The sequence below is a fragment of the Amphiura filiformis genome, chromosome 16 (assembly GCF_039555335.1).
Source record: "Amphiura filiformis chromosome 16, Afil_fr2py, whole genome shotgun sequence".
NCBI lineage: Eukaryota > Metazoa > Echinodermata > Ophiuroidea > Amphilepidida > Amphiuridae > Amphiura > Amphiura filiformis.
This window is the reverse complement of record NC_092643.1, coordinates 55,097,295-55,114,623: the sequence shown is the minus strand read 5'-3', so window position 1 is coordinate 55,114,623 and position 17,329 is coordinate 55,097,295. Positions and strand designations below refer to the sequence as shown.

The 17,329-nt window shown below is 38.1% G+C and overlaps 1 protein-coding gene across 1 annotated transcript; it reads right to left on the bottom strand.

Moving 5' to 3' along the window:
• Window positions 1-11,423: 11,423 nt before the first annotated feature.
• Window positions 11,424-15,225, bottom strand: LOC140136224 (uncharacterized). The gene is made up of 2 exons (XM_072157945.1): window positions 15,186-15,225; window positions 11,424-13,936 (listed from the first exon to the last, which is right to left on the bottom strand). The coding sequence occupies exon 2, from the start codon at window positions 13,924-13,926 to the stop codon at window positions 11,551-11,553; it is 2,376 nt and encodes a 791-aa protein (XP_072014046.1). The 5' UTR covers window positions 13,927-13,936; window positions 15,186-15,225; the 3' UTR covers window positions 11,424-11,550.
• Between the last annotated feature and the right edge of the window lie 2,104 nt (window positions 15,226-17,329).

Genomic DNA, 17,329 nt, shown 5'->3' with positions numbered 1-17,329 from the left:
ATAAAATGATGTGGTGTGAACACTTTAATACATCATTTGACAAGTATTCAGCATCGAAGTGGTTACGTAATTCTCTTGGTTACTGGATCACGCTACTTTGGTATGCCTTCGAGTGCCATATACTTTATGTGGTGATCATTTCGATCGTGGTTCATTACTCTAGCGCGTGATCCCGTTGACATAGTAACATTACGTAACTTCGATACTGAATTGCATGTTACGAATTGCAATACCTTGTCACTAGACGTCGCATCAATCGATCAAACGGGGTCTATGGATTATCATGAATGTCATGCACTAACATAAGGGTCGACATCATTACTATCAACATACATGATAGTGATCATCAAAATGCAAATAAAAGAAAATGCCATCTCCATTAGAAATGAAAATGTCATTGGTCAGTCCTCATCATCATGATGGTTGCCATCAAAGTGCAAACAAAACATAATAATACCACTAAAAAACCATAGGATCTTCAGCTTCATTACATGATGGTCAATGCCCGGGGGGGGGGGGGCACTCAACTTTAGAAATGACGCCGGAAGTGACGGGTACGTATGTGCCCAGAGGATGATTTAAGCACTTCCCAGCAAGTCTTGCGGTTAGCACAGCTGTGTGAGTGAACATGACACCACTGCCCGCCCGCTGCATACACACGTGCATGGTTAAATTTGAATTTGGGCAGATATATTTACAATAAAAACACCTTCTAAAGGTTGGTCGATTTCACATTTTATGTTATCTACAGAAGATGCGGATTATCCTTCATGCATACATCACTTTAGATCTGAAATCGACCAACTAATAATGACACACGGGCAATTCTAAAACAACATCTTTTGCACAGAGTTCAATGGGATTTGAAAATTAAGTGGCAGTTGAAACTCTAGTGATAACACTTTTACAGTGCATGATGGGGCTTCCTTAAATCATCCTCTGGTATGTGCCTACCAGCGTCACGAAATAGGGGCCTGTCGCTACAAAACGTTGTTTTAAATATTAAATTGATTTATAATGTATCATATCTAAAAAGTTTATTTGTTCATGCATTCACGGTGGAAATACCTGTTTGCATCGGTTGGGTGGATACAAACTCGTACATGTACTGTAGGCCTGTACCATAATGTCATGCAACCTTGCTGCAAGCTAAAATGTTTGCCATAAAACTCGAAATGAATTACTAAGGTAATTCAACTGTGAGCTTCAAAAGGAAATTCCTTTGGTACTTATTTGCCAACATCGCAGCCCTAAACAGCATTCAAATTTAATGCAAACAGGATTTGGTACTATACATGCACACTAAGTGGAGTCGGACCAACATGAACATGCCTTCAGCAGTCTTGTGGTATACATACTTGTGTAATTGAAATAGAACCAGGTTTCCTTCTAGACATATTTTGCTGCCAAATGAGGTGAACACTATCAGAAATATGTTCAGAAAATATCTGTATGACCATGGTAACATTTAGGCAAGCAATAGCACTAGTCTTCGCTTTTGCATATTTGTATTCAGAACGCTATAAATAGCACTAGTATTCTCATTTGCATATTAGTATTCAGAAGGAAATACCACTGGTATACTCATTTACATATTAGTATTCAGAATACTAGTAAGTATTCTCATTTAAATATGTAGGCCTATAGGAATACTTAATAAGTATTCTGAATGCTAGTGAGTTGTTCTCATTTACATATTTGTATTCTGAATACTAGTGTGTGTATTCTCATTCACATATTAATATTCAGAATACTAGTCGGTTGTTAAAATACTAGTGGTTATAATACTAGTGCTAGTATTACAACACAAGCTAATATTTGCTTTTAAGTGGTTCAAATACTGGTATTAATCTAATTTACATATTAGTATTCAGAAAGATTTGCTATGTCCATTGAATTATGTGGTTCTAGAGCTAGTATTCAAACCACTAAAAATAATACATCATGAATACATTCTATGAATATATTCAGAATACTTAAAAAGAATACAACAGGAAGACATTCAAGTTTGGTAAGGGCAATTCCCGGCGGTGGCGTTTTGCTGGGATATTGACTTGAAAAAAAAGTCTGGACTTAATTGGCAACTTCTGAAGATTAAACTCAGACATCTGCTCTCCCCGTGGTTCATTTAGAATTGGGTAAATGAATCATGAAAGGACATTCTCTGCTCATAATTATTGCAGACCTTTTTAAACGACAAAACATTAAAATCATACTAATCAATAATCATGTACCAATCATACTGAGATTTGGTTGTAATTGTCTCCTTTAAAATGTATAAATCTGAAAGTATGTGTTAGAAAAGTATGATTTAAATTTTAATTCCTTTTTCACATCAAGAACATCGGCAATTTTAGAGGGATTTTACTAGCAGTTCCACATAGAAAAGCTGCTATCATCATGAGACTAAGATCTAGTAACACCACCGAAATGCTGTTTTATTAGATGAATCTTTTTGATGAAAGTCGATCTTTGACAAGATGTAACTTTGCTACGGAAAGTGCTATGACAAAAAGGTTTTCAGTTTTGGCTTTCTTTTAATACTCATCCAAGGGCTTTAAATTTGATAAATAAAATGATGCAGTTTGATGGCAAATTTGAATTCACCTGGCATACCTAATGTATACACAGCGGGGTAGCTGGAATTTTTTCCAGGGGGGCAAGCCTGTATGAGGCGGGGGCCCAAACTAGGGGGGGGGGGGAGGGGGCCCAAATAGACAATTTTGCAAGGCTTATTGATAATAATCGTATGGTATTGCATATCGTATTGATTCCAATATCTCTCTCCCTCTCTTTTTCCTCTCTCTCCTCCTTTTTCCTTGCACTAGGGGTGGGGGCCCAAATAGGCAATTTTTGCCAGGGGGGCAACCGCACCCCTGCCCCGGCAGCTACGCCACTGTGTATATGACAGTAAAAGCTAATGGAAAAGAAATGCTAATATTATTATTAAAATAAAAAATAATTATTTCACATTAGGCCCTTCGCACTTGATTATTAGTTTCCTGTTTACCGCCCGCGTCCAAAATTGAAAATCTCAAAATAATTAATTATTTTATTTTTATTTCTAATTTTCTCCTTTAAAATAACTTTCAACTGCTTCTACTTGCCATTTTCTGACTTCAATAATATCAACAATAATAATGAATAAACAAAGAGTACAACTCCACCTTCACTTATTTATAAAATCAAATATTGTTGTGAAATAATTAAATGCCCGCTCTAGTCAAAACGAGCCAATGGTTGCTTGTAATAGTTCAAACTAAATAAAGAAAATAAAAGATAATTAATAATTAAAAGTCCCTTTTTCAAAATCTTCAACAGGAAACTAATAATCAAGTGCTAAGGGCCTTATGGCCGTGTGTTTTGAACTCGCCATCCTTAGCGTTACATCACAAATATTATGAATTTTTACACCAATCAAGTTTCAAATTAGAATATCTACATAACTATCAACCCTAAACTAGCAAAAGTATACATTTTTGAAAAGCTGAAGGCATAAGCAATTCAAATATACACATTTCAACTCATTGTACAGGGTGACCTTGAAGTTATACAGGGTGGAATAAAAAATTCCAAATAAAAATGGGTCACTTAATGCATTGTTTATTACTAACTTGCAGATATAAACTGAAAGTAAACAACATTGATTTAGTTAGAGGTTAGGGGATCCTACTGACTGGGGAAGAAAAAAATCACAGCTGTTTGGTAATCTCAGAATACAGGGTGTCCCAAAATATGTTCAAATTTTTTACAATTCAACATATTTTGAACTGAAACATTTTACCCCTAACCCATACAGAAAAAGTAAGTCCATATTTAGATTCCTCATCAAATTTCCTCTCAGAAAATGTATACTTTGACTATGATAGGATAAGTAATTAAATATTTACAGCAACTTTTAGATTTTGAAGACATCCACATTGCTTACTACAGTGTTTAATATGAAAACGGGTAGTTTTGTACGTAAAAGTTTGTATTTTATAGACTAAACCAATCATAAAGAGTTCAAAATGATTAAAAACAATTAGCATAATTAATAACCTTTCACAAGAGCTCTTAACCATGCCTGTAGCCCATATGGATGCAAAGATATGATCAGTTGATTCAACGTGCACACACAAAAATCTATATTTCTCATAGACTTTGTACATACCGCCACCGCCACAACCGCCACCGCCACAACAACCACCTCGGCCATTCTGAACTCAAAAATTATAACTCCACTATCTTAGCTGATAAACAATTCTCCTTTGGAGGTCTGTTAGGTCACTCATTTAGCTATAAAATGACACCAAACACACTACAATACCTTTTGTTTAAGCAGAGATATAACAATTTGAACGAGTCTCGATTTGGAAAAGCGTAACAAAACCACCATTTTTGGGTGGCGAGTTCAAAACGTGTGGCCTTGGCCGTGTGTTTTGAACTCGCCATCCTTAGCGTTACATCACAAATATTATGAATTTTTACACCAATCAAGTTTCAAATTAGAATATCTACATAACTATCAACCCTAAACTAGCAAAAGTATACATTTTTGAAAAGCTGAAGGCATAAGCAATTCAAATATACACATTTCAACTCATTGTACAGGGTGACCTTGAAGTTATACAGGGTGGAATAAAAAAATTCCAAATAAAAAATGGGTCACTTAATGCATTGCTTATTACTAACTTGCAGTTATAAACTGAAAGTAAACAACATTGATTTAGTTAGAGGTTAGGGGGATCCTACTGACTGGGGAAGAAAAAAAATCACAGCTGTTTGGTAATCTCAGAATACAGGGTGTCCCAAAATATGTTCAAATTTTTTACAATTCAACATATTTTGAACTGAAACATTTACCCCTAACCCATACAGAAAAAGTAAGTCCATATTTAGATTCCTCATCAAATTTCCTCTCAGAAAATGTATACTTTGACTATGATAGGATAAGTAATTAAATATTTACAGCAACTTTTAGATTTTGAAGACATCCACATTGCTTACTACAGTGTTTAATATGAAAACGGGTAGTTTTGTACGTAAAAGTTTGTATTTTATAGACTAAACCAATCATAAAGAGTTCAAAATGATTAAAAAACAATTAGCATAATTAATAACCTTTCACAAGAGCTCTTAACCATGCCTGTAGCCCATATGGATGCAAAGATATGATCAGTTGATTCAACGTGCACACACAAAATCTATATTTCTCATAGACTTTGTACATACCGCCACCGCCACAACCGCCACCGCCACAACAACCACCTCGGCCATTCTGAACTCAAAAAATTATAACTCCACTATCTTAGCTGATAAACAATTCTCCTTTGGAGGTCTGTTAGGTCACTCATTTAGCTATAAAATGACACCAAACACACTACAATACCTTTTGTTTAAGCAGAGATATAACAATTTGAACGAGTCTCGATTTGGAAAAGCGTAACAAAACCACCATTTTTGGGTGGCGAGTTCAAAACGTGTGGCCTTATAAAAACATCAATCATACATTGATTTGACAAAAATATGGAAGCGTGGGGAGCCTGTCCCGGACCGGGGAATATGCGGGCACAGAGCATACCTTGAGAGGATACTTGGCTCATTTGCATGGCAGTCTGACTCTCTATTGTATTTGTTCATTTGTGTATGGAGAGCAATGGCGACCCTTCATTGTATTTGTTCATTTGTGTATGGAGAGCCATTCTTGGAGCCCATGGGACTCAGGCTAGGTCCTCAGGTAGAGTCAGACGCTGTATATACTAGAAACGCATATTCTTAATTCGCGCTTATTCAATGTTAGCATTAAATTTGTATTGGCCGGCAGCGGGCGCAATGGAAAAACCTGAATTTGTTACATAAAAAGAAATGAAAATCAAAAAAAGTCGGGTTCCACCTGAGTACATATTAAATGGGTGTAGAAATTGTTCTGAAAATATTAATTAATTTAGACAAACATACGGGATATAATGAACCTTTGACATGACGCCATGATGACATGATTTTATTAGTCGTTTTATATCACCTATACCGTGTGTCATAATACGAATATTTTGTAATTTTATATAAGAACTAATATTTTGCATCATAAATGCGCAGTCCATATGTCACTAAGCAGGTCATAGGTGCTGGCCTTGTCCTATTGTACTTGTTCATTTGTGTATGGAGAGCTCACTGACCTGTATAGAGGTCAATGGGAGCTAGAGCTTCTTTACGGGGCACTATCGGTTTCAGGGCGTAGTTCATTGAACTCAATGGGCTGTAATTTGAAGTGCTTTTGTTATTGCAAAACGGATCGTGGCGAAAGCTAATAAATAATTCATACCAGGGTTTAATTGATTTGGGATGCGGACATTTCATTATTCGCAAACCACCGGGATTCGATATAGGTTTGCGTTGTAAAATGAAAATGTGAATAAGAGTGTCATCCCCCTGATGCGGGGACTTAGAACATGGTGCCCGGGGCTAGGGACTTGGCCGGGGATGTACACGGAAATAGTGCCCCGCCCTGCAGGGACCAAGCCGGGACTGTACATCTTTGTTTCCAAAATTACATCCCCGGGTAGGTCCCTGCTATCCCCGGCCCCTGGGGCCGGGACTACAATTGATTTGTGCATAATTTGTTAATTGTTATGGAAATGGCTAGTTTAAGCTTACCTGTAATCCCCGGGCCTGTAATATGCTTTGGATGTCATCATGGTCAATGGATGTTAAACTGTTCAATGTCAAATTCAAAAACTAGGGGCATGTAATGACAGTCAGTTTGTACAACTTACAAGAGCAAATGCACTGTACTAGGTGTAAGTGTTTAACCAAAACTATAATGTAAACTGCTGAGTCTGAAATGTCAAGTACACAAAAACGTCGACATGAAGAAACATAATTTAACACGAAGTCTAAATTGGGTTACGAGCTGTCTGTAAGCCTGCAATTAAGGGCGCACGCCACCAATTTCATGCTAATAATAATAATTATGTGTACCCCGGGGTGGTGAATTAAAAAAAAAAGGGGGGTTAAAGATTTTTGGCAGGCCAAGGGAGGGGCAAGTATTTTTGGCAGGCCGAAAGGGGTGGTCAAGCGATTTTGGCAGGTCGAAGGGGGGGGGGGAGCGATATTTGGCACAGATATTTTTGGCACGTTTCTATCAGGGCAGTGACACTATCTCATTTGCATATCCAAATGACCCGTCTCCTCCGCAGCCAATTTGGTTCCGCTCCATCGAAATCAAGCTGGTCACGGAGGAGACTAGGCTACCTCCTTTGTGTTTGTTCATTCTGTATGGAGAGCCCTTTTTGGAGTCCGGAATGACTTAGGCTACGCTAGAGTCCGACGCTGCATTGCACTAGAAATACCTTTTCTGTGAAATCGCTACATACTGCAGTTACTGTCCGTTTTCCTATACACAATACACAGTGCTCTCACCATTGACGCGTGACCTCTACAAATGATGTATGTTGGAAGAATGGACACTTGCCTAGTTAACATCACTGTGTGAAAAATAACCAGCCAATATTTAATTTATCCTCCAAACTTCTAGCAAATATATTTCTCTAACATGGCCTAATATTACAGCTAGGTTAGATGTTCAGCAATAGTCGCACTTTTGTAAAATATGAGTGAGGGCAAAGCATAGCTAGCTCATAGCTAGCCAACTCCCCGTGTTAATTGAATGGAGATTTGACCGAAAATATTGAGCTAGGGCCTATATTGGTAACGGACCGCTCCGTTCTGAAGGATGCCACAAAAAAACGGTACAAGCTACATTTAAACTATTCTAAATAGGTTCTAGAAAATATAGTTTTGTTACATGTCCTAAATTTTTAGCTAATTTAGATGTTTGGAGAGGGTCGCACTTTTGTGTTTTAGGAAGGATATGTAAACGACAGATAACACCAAAAATACGAAGAAATTATTTCCAAACCATGTTAAGTCAACAATCATTATGTTGCTCATTTTGAAGAATGCTGGTTAACAAAAAGCAGATCATTGTCTTATTTCGTGAACAAAGGTACACATACCATTGTTTCCTTTCGTTTCCTTTATAATCGGTTACCCAACTGAAGCTATAATACCAGCTTTATTGCGATGTCGCACATGAAAACAGACACTTGTGCACAACCAGAGAAGATCTGATTTAATCAGTTGAGCTGCTTCAATGAGTGTTATCTTGGTTTAATAGCTTTTAATGGGGTTTAAGTCCTGCAAAGGTCGAGATGAATTCTACTGTAGACATGACTGCATCATGATAGAGCCAACCGGGAACACGTATTCGTTTTGAAAATATAGCATTAAAATTAGTATCACCCTTGTGGCCCCCGTGCAGTGCCAAACCTTAATTATTTCATTAAAAGGAAATTAAAATAAAAAAAACACGGATCCACCTGTGCACCTATAAAATTGGCACAGAAATTTGTCTCAAATATGAATGAATTTTAAGAAACATACGGGGTATGATGAACATTGGCCTGACGCCATGATAGTAGGATCTATTAGTCGTTTTATATACAATGCATATACCGTATTGTCATATTATGTATAATATTGGTATTAAATACCAATATTTGTCATTATATATAATGAGTAATATTTAGCAACGTAAATGTGCAGTTCATATGCACAAATGAATACTGATCTTTATGATATTCAGGTTTTTGTACATCACATATAACATGTCACATAGGAGGTCATACGTGTTGACCTTCATCTATTGTATTTGTTCATCTGTGTATGGAGAGGATTAGCGCCATTAAACGCCATTAAAACTCCATCAGTATTAGGGCGTAGTTCAGTGAACTCACCGGATTGCTATTCAAAGTACTTTGATAATACAGATAATATGTATTAATGGGTCGAGGCGATTGCATTGAAAAACCTAATAAATTATTCATAACGTAATCAATCGATAGTGCGGACACTTTTTATTTGCAAACCACCAAAATTCGTGATCTTTCAGCGTTGGAAAAGAAACCACGTGAACAGAGTGCCCTCTCAAGTATATCTACTCTCTGGTTTCTATATTAGGGGCTGTGCAATGAGCCCTGGGGGATGGTAAAAGAGCCGAAAGGGGGTGGGGGGAAAGCAATTTTTGGCACCAATTCTTGGGGCGAATATTAAATAAAACGCTCTAAAAAGGCCTCGCAACATGTATAATAACAGTATATCAGGGTCCCTGAGTATATACACCATTTAAGGTTTGCAAATTGCGATCCCAAAAATTTGGCTTTTGAATGTTCAAGGGAGGGGGCTAAGATTTTTGGCGGGCCGAGAGGGGGGGGGGGGGGGCAAGCGATTTTTGGCGAGCCGTTTGGAAATTTTACCCCCTTTTTGTGTTATTGTCCGTACCTAATACCCAAAGACCCCCTTTATTCAGGTACTCAATGACCCCCCTTTTTCAATTTCCTGCTACCCTATTTGTGTTCTCCTCGAGAAATAATGGGATTTTTCAAATTCGATCAAGGTGGCCAAGTTTCTTTTTCGTAGTTTTGGCACTTTTTTATGTGTACTCAATGACACCTTTTTGGCAATCTTGTACCCAATGATCACAATTCTACAGTTTGTTACCCCAATGGCCCCCTTTATTTAAAGTTTCATACCGAATGACCCCATTTTTATTCAGGTTGTGTACTGAACAACCCCATATTTTTGTAATTGTACATTTGACCTGAAAGTCCCCTACATTTAACATGGCAGAGGCACATCCCTGCCATTTCAGATAGGGAGTGCCTCCCCAGGATTAAGGGGCGGGGACAAATATTTTGGCACATCAAAAAAGGGGGGGGCAAAGGTTTTTGGCACGCCGAAGGGGGGGCAAAGATTTATTTAGCATGGCCAAAGGGGGGGGGAGGCAAGCTATTTTTGGCAGACCATTTCCAGGCGCGTATGCAGGAATTTGTAGACCGGGCGGGAGGGGGCAAATTAGATCATTGTCAAATATGACCACAAAGCGGACATCCCAGAGCGCTTGTGCGATGCAGCGGGGTGTCTGATAAGTGAGAAACTTTTACAAAATGAAGACCTAAGGGCAGTGATGTATCGTTCGAGTCCGGACTCCGGACTCGGACTCGAGTCCGGACTCGAGTCACTTTTTTTGTCAGACTCGGACTCGGACATAAAATGACTCGGCTCGGCTCGGACTCTGACACAAAAGGACAAATAAACTTTTCAAAAAGTATAAAAACTCACCCACAGTAAACAATCTTAACCAATTTAAACTGTATAGAAATAAACTACATAGCCTCATCAGAAAGGCAAAACGTCATTATTATGAAACTAAGTTTAACAAATCAAAAAATGATATGAAACAAACATGGAGAAACATCAATAATTTACTTAAACGTAAGAACAGCAGCAAAAATAATCAAACTCAATTTAAAGACGATTCAGGTAATCTCATAAGTGATCCTCAATTAATTACTGACCAGTTCAATGAATTCTTTGTAAACATTGGTCCGAAATTAGCCGAAAAAATTGGAAACGATAACCAAGACTATCATGAGTATTTACTACATCCTATTCAGAATAGTATGTTTATGTCGCCTATATCAGAACATGAAGTGATAAAAGTCATTGACAAGCTTGATTGTAATAAAGGTCCAGGTCATGATGGAATTAGAAATGTGCTAATCCAGAAAATTGCCAAAGAAGTATGTTCCCCACTTGCTATGATATTCAACTCATCAATATCACGTGGTATTGTTCCAAAAGACCTTAAAAAGGCTAAAGTCGTTCCAATTTATAAAAAAGACGATTCCCAATTATATTCAAACTACAGACCTGTCTCAATATTACCTTGCTTTTCAAATTTTTTAGAGAGGCTAGTGTTCAATAGATGCCTGTCGTTTATGAATAAATACAAAATTTTAAACGATAGACAATTTGGCTTTAGGCAAGGTTACTTTACTGAAATGGCAATAACTGATTTAACTGACAATATTTATAACGCCATTGATCAAAATGAAACCACTCTGGGAATCTATTTGGATTTATCTAAAAATTTGATACTATTCATCATGATATCATATTATACAAACTTGAATATTATGGCTTTAGAGGAACATGCTTAGAATGGTTTAAAATTACCTATGTGATAGATCTCAGTATGTGTGTTATAATTCATGTAATTCTAAATTGAAAAATATCAAATGTGGCGTTCCTCAAGGTTCAATTCTTGGGCCCCTGTTGTTTATATTATATGTAAATGATATTATTACATCATCGACTCTGAAATTCGTTCTGTTTGCGGATGACACTACCATCCTATATTCTCACAAAAATCTTGCAGACAAAATAGAAATGATTAATATCGAACTACGTAAAGTTACAAACTGGTTTAGAGCGAATAAGCTATCAATAAATGTTGAAAAAACAAACTTTATGATTATGGGTACACCTCAAAAAACATTTCATTTCAAAAGCAATACAAACATGGAATCCATTACAATGGATTTACATGCTATTATAAAATAACCCCACCCCACATGTGCCATAATTCATATGCTTGCGCATGTCCCACATTCAAAGTGTCACTTTTATGACTATATATATCATTATAATATGTTACATGTTAACTCATTACAGTATCTGTAAATTCATACCTTCCATAACTTGCAAGGGAAACATAATTGTTTCATAAGCTATCTCCTGTTTTGTCTCAATAGGAGGATCATTAGAAGGACCATCGGCTGTTACATCAGATGTCGAAGGAGCGGGGATATTTAAAGTAGCACTGGCAGTTTCGTCAGATGGTGCCAATGTTTCTTTAGGTTCTGATTTACATGTAGAATGAACTTTCTTCACGTGATTATTCAGATTGGTTTTGTGCATAAATGTTCTCTCACACAGTTCACATCTGTAGGGATGTTCTCCCGTGTGTATCCGGATGTGCTTGGAAAGATAGTCGGCTCGCCGGCAGCGATACTTGCACAGATGACAAGCATATGGTCGCTCACCTGTGTGAGTGTAATTATGCTTAACCAGCTCATTGTTTTCTTTAAAGGACTTTCCACACACTTCACACACAAAAGGTCGTTCATTGAGATGCCGTAATTTTTCATGGTATCGCTTTTCACCCTTATGAAGAAAACTTTTATCACAATACGTGCATTTGTATGGTCGGGGCTTACTTTTAAAATGTACAGCCTCGATGTGGTATCGAAGCTGGGAATTTGTCAACAAGCCTGCTCCACAGATGTGGCATATGAATGTTCGTCTATCATCACCTCTGTGAATATCTTTGTGCTGTTTCAACTGCCTTGGACATTTGAAACCTTTATTACAGCCGTCATGATCACACATATATGGCCTGTGAAGCGAGTGTGCCATGTTATGGCGCGCTATATTGTTAGGATTTTTAAATTTCGCATCACATTGATCACAAGTGTATGCGTGTGTCACAGGGCAATCAATCTGTGGGTGCTTATATTTCATATGGTTCAAAAATGTAGACGCAGCATTGTATTCTTTTGTTGGACATTGTTTGCACCTGAATGGTTTGTTCTTTATTCGTGGCTTATCCATGAGCGCTACAAGTCTTGGATCCACAAATTTGGTTGCTTCTTCCCAGTCGATGTCAGCAGGGGCTTTACACATGTTTAAGTCAGCATGCTGATCAAGCGTTGCTTGATCTGCAAAACAGTTTCTACACTTGCTGCAAACGAAATCGGTTTTCAATTCTGTTTTGTGGGATTCTTTGTGCCTCTTTAGCATATATTGTGAGAAACATGTAAGGCCACACTCGTCACATTGAATGTTCTCCTGATGTTCATGAATTCTTCTCTCGTGTCGCTTTGCTCTGAATTTGCTAGAGAAGTGCTCCTTACAATACCTGCAAAGAAATTGTCTTTTTTGCCTATGATGGTCTCGTTCATGTTCAGACATATCTCTTTTTCTCAAATATCCTGCACCACATACCTTGCAACAATGACGTTTGTCTCCTTTGTGCACATCCAAATGGCTTTGAAAAACTTTCCTCTCCATGAATACGAACTTGCATCCTTTGTAGATACACTGCTGAGGAGTTTTCGTTTTGAGATGTCCCCTTCTATGTTTCTTGAAAGCCTTTGTAGAGTAATTCTTTCCACAATCTGAGCATTTTAGTGGCTTCTCCATTGGCCCTTTATCCGTGTGATCTGACGCATGTTTAACAAATGACCCAATCGTGATGAATGTTGCATTGCAAACCTTGCACTTGGTGGGTCGTTCAGGAATATCTGACGGCAACGTGAGTTCTATAAGTTCTGGATCAAGAAACCTGACAAGGTTTTCATCTGTGTCTTCTAGTAAAGTAGAAGATGCCACCAGTTCAGGATCTTCTTCCATATGCATCAATTTTTGGGTTTCTTCATCGATGTCTTCATCTGGCTCACTCTCCATGGCAGTGTCTTCTTCATCTTGTACCTCATTGTCAGTGTCCTCAGAATTTGACTCCGAATCAGATTCCTCATCTTCGGTTGAGAATTCATCATCCTGTGGATTGGTGTATTTTCTGGTTGTTATCGCACCTGTTCGTAACCTTGTTACCCTTGTACTTTCTTGGCTTACATCATTTACATGTTGTTCTTGCCTGGCTACTTTTGCAGTCTTAGAAGCTCTTTTGATCGGAACCTTGATTAACATGTTGGTATCTATTTTCTCCTTTTTTACAACAACACGTAAATTTGGAAGTAGATCATAATCTTCATTATGACCATAGCTGTCATCACTTTGACCATAATCGTCATTATAATCATTGCTGTCATCACTTTGCTCTACTTTTGTATCAGCTTGTTCAGATTTCTCCGTTTCATTGTCATTATTAGGTTTCACTTGTTTCTGGCAAATACCACACGTGTTTGGCTCCAAATATTTTCCTGTGACGAGTTTTTGGAGTTCTTCTGTCACATCACAGACTCGTTGCAAACCACAAGTCTTGCAGAATAATAACTGGATTTTCTTGATAGATGACTCCATTATAGTAAACCTGCAAGGGAAAAATAAAATGAATAACATGATTGTTATGAGAATTTTCTTATTAAATCTAATAATATTAATAATTTGAGAGAATTAGCTTCTTTTTAATATACCGGTATTATAGGTTAGCAAACTTGTAATCATAATGCCTGATACAAACAAAATGTAATTTTCAAAGTTGATGATATTGGTAAACGAAATTCTCGACCCAAGATTGGGGGGCGTAAAATGATCCCACGATGGGAGGGGCATAAAATTTGACTCGGTCACTGACATATTTGAGACACCCCTTCCAAAAAAAACCCGATAGCCCCTTAAAATGCCCCAAGATGCCGATAAATATCAGTTGAAAAGAAGGGTTACATCTGGGTCAACAACTCCTCAAAACGTGGTTTTTCACTGGTTTTTCTTCAGGTCTTTTGACTGATCGCTACATGAGTTTTTTTAATAGTTTTTTTAGATGTGTTAATCGTGACTCATGTAAAGAACTTGCTTTAGAGTAACAAAACAACCGCATAAATAGTATGTGAAAAATACTTGTTTTAGTTTAGGTTCTGTTTTAAAGTCCTTGTATCATTGTACATGTATGTGGGTGATATACATCTGGGTATATACAACTTTCAAGTAACATACCACTCATGTCTTCAACGATAGTCAAGTTATTTTTATCTATTGGTCAAGAGGAGAGCGTGGCCTAGCGGTGAAGGCGTTGGACTGTGAATCCAAGGGTCAAGGGTTCGAATCCCAGGTCCGCTGAGCTCGGCTGGCTCTTTGTGTCCTTGAGCAAGATACTTCACTCTACTTGCTTAGTGCTTCGGAGGGCACTTTAAGCTGTCGGTCCCGTGTACATGCATATTTTCTCACATTAATGTAGTGTGCACGTTTTATAATATAAAGAACGTCACAGGCTATTCGAAAAGAGCAGGGGATCATCCCGGTACTGTTGACTGTACCTCAAAAATACACTCATCTACTCTAGGTTCCAGAGTAAAATATGTACAGCTTGTCTGTACGCAATGCGATAATACTCATACATATGAGGGAGGCACTTATAAGGAAGAAGAAGAAGAATATCATGACTAACATTAAATCATTTGAAGAGTTTTTATGCATGATACATCCTCGGGGGGGGGAGTTTATAGCTAGTGCTAAAAATGCTTTGGCCCCCACTGGCTTAGCTTACCGAAAAACCCTATAATTCACTACCCCGGGGTACATATCATTATACAATCAATATAAAAAGAAGCTTTTTAGCTTACCTGATTAATTTTACACTGATACTATTACCTTTTGCTACTGCTTAGGGGCTGTGCAATAATTATTTACCCCGGGGGTAAAATTTCAAACGGCTCGCCAAAAATCGCTTGCCCCCCTCTCGGCCCGCCAAAATTGCTTGCCCCCCCTCTTGGCCCGCCAAAAATTCTTTGCCCCCCCCCCTTGAACATGCCAAATTTTTTGGATCCCAATTTGCAAACCTTAAATGGTCCAGATGTATGTTGCGAGCGCAGCGAGCAGGAAAATTTGCATATTTAAGCGTTTCCGTACTGTTTTCCTAAGCCTTTTTAGACCGTTTTATTAAAAAGGCGCCCCATGAATGTGTGCCAAAAATCGCTTGCCCCCCTCTCGGCTTGCCAAAATTGCTTGCCCCCCCCTTTCGGCCCGCCAACAATTTCTTGCCCCCCCCCCATTTTTACCCTCCCCCCCCGGGCTCATAATTATTGCACAGCCCCTTAGGTTGAACCTGATACTAAATTTAGCTCAGATCAGGTAGAGCACGTACTTACTGATTACTCATAATAATAAATAGAGCATCGACTTGTCGACTTCATTAAATAATGGAATCCCGGGAATGGAATGGAATATCCAATAATAATATTTACGGAAATACACCGGTATGTATTTTGCTTTTGACCTTCTATTACCAGCTCGTAACCAGACCAAAGCCCTTGGGGGCACGGCTTTGGCTATATACCGGTAGTCTCATGTCGTGCGTCATCTAATGAATATTAATGAGAATTTTACCAAGATCGGGTTTATATGACCTAATAATAAACTGGCAACTTAGTCAAATAGCGCCACTAGTATACAGGCGCACACCACTAAATAATCATTCACACTGAAATGCAGGTATATTTACCTTGAAAATTACCTCTCGTTTGAAACGTAAAGGAGTTTAGTGTTATAATACCATAACAATGCTATGCGGCGCGCATCTTTGAACTTTGGCAGAGGCAAATTAGACTTGCCAAAGTCGTCTTGTTTATTAATTTGATACGCATGCTAATTCTTATTATTTTAAGAAAGAAAGAAAGTAAGAAGGAGAAAAGAAGAAATAAAGAAAGTTTGTTTTCTTAAATTGTATCGAGATCCATACATGATAGAAAGACCCCTATATCGCCCGGTATCTCATGTTAATGAAAAAAAATATCATGGACATGATAGAAACACCCCCTATATCGCCCGGTAGTCTCATGTTAATATGAAAACAAATATCACGGACATTATAGAAAGACCCCCGTTATCTAGTCTCATGTTAATGGAAAAAAAATATCACGGACATCATTGAGAGACCCCTTGTATCGTCCGGTAGTCTCATGTTAATGGAAAAAATGTATCACGGGTGACATGACAAATAGATCCCCTATATCGCCCGGTAGTCTCATGAAAAATGAAAAAATATCACGGACATGATAGAAAGACCCCATATATCGCCCGGTAGTCTCATGTTAAAGAAAAAAATATTATACGGACAACGACCACCTATATCGCCCGGTAGTCTCAAGTCAATGGAAAAATATCACGGACATGATGGAAAGACCCCCTATGTCGCCAGGTAGTCTCATGTTAATGAAAAAAATTATCACGGACATCATGAAAGACCCCATATATCGCCCGGTAGTCTCAGTGTTAATGAAAAAAATATTATACGGACATGATAGAACGACCCCCTATATCGCCCAGTAGTCTCATGTCAATGAAAATATATCACGGACATGATAGAAAGACCCCCATATCGCCCGGTAGTCTCATGTCAATGAAAATAATATCACGGACATGATAAAAAGACCCCCGATATCGCCCGGTAGTCTCATGTCAATGAAAACAAATATCACGGACATGATGAAAAGACCCCCTGTGTCGCCCGGTAGTCTCATGTTAATGAAAAAAATATTATACGGATATGATAGAAAGACCCCCTATATAACCCGGTAGTCTCATGTTAATGAAAAAAATATCACAGACATGATAGAAAGACCCCTATATCGCCCGGTAGTCTCATGTCAATGAACACAATATCACGGACATGATAGAAAGACCCCCGATATCGTCCGGTAGTCTCAAGTCAATGGAAAAAATATCACGGACATGATAGAAAGACCCCCTATGTCGCCAGGTAGTCTCA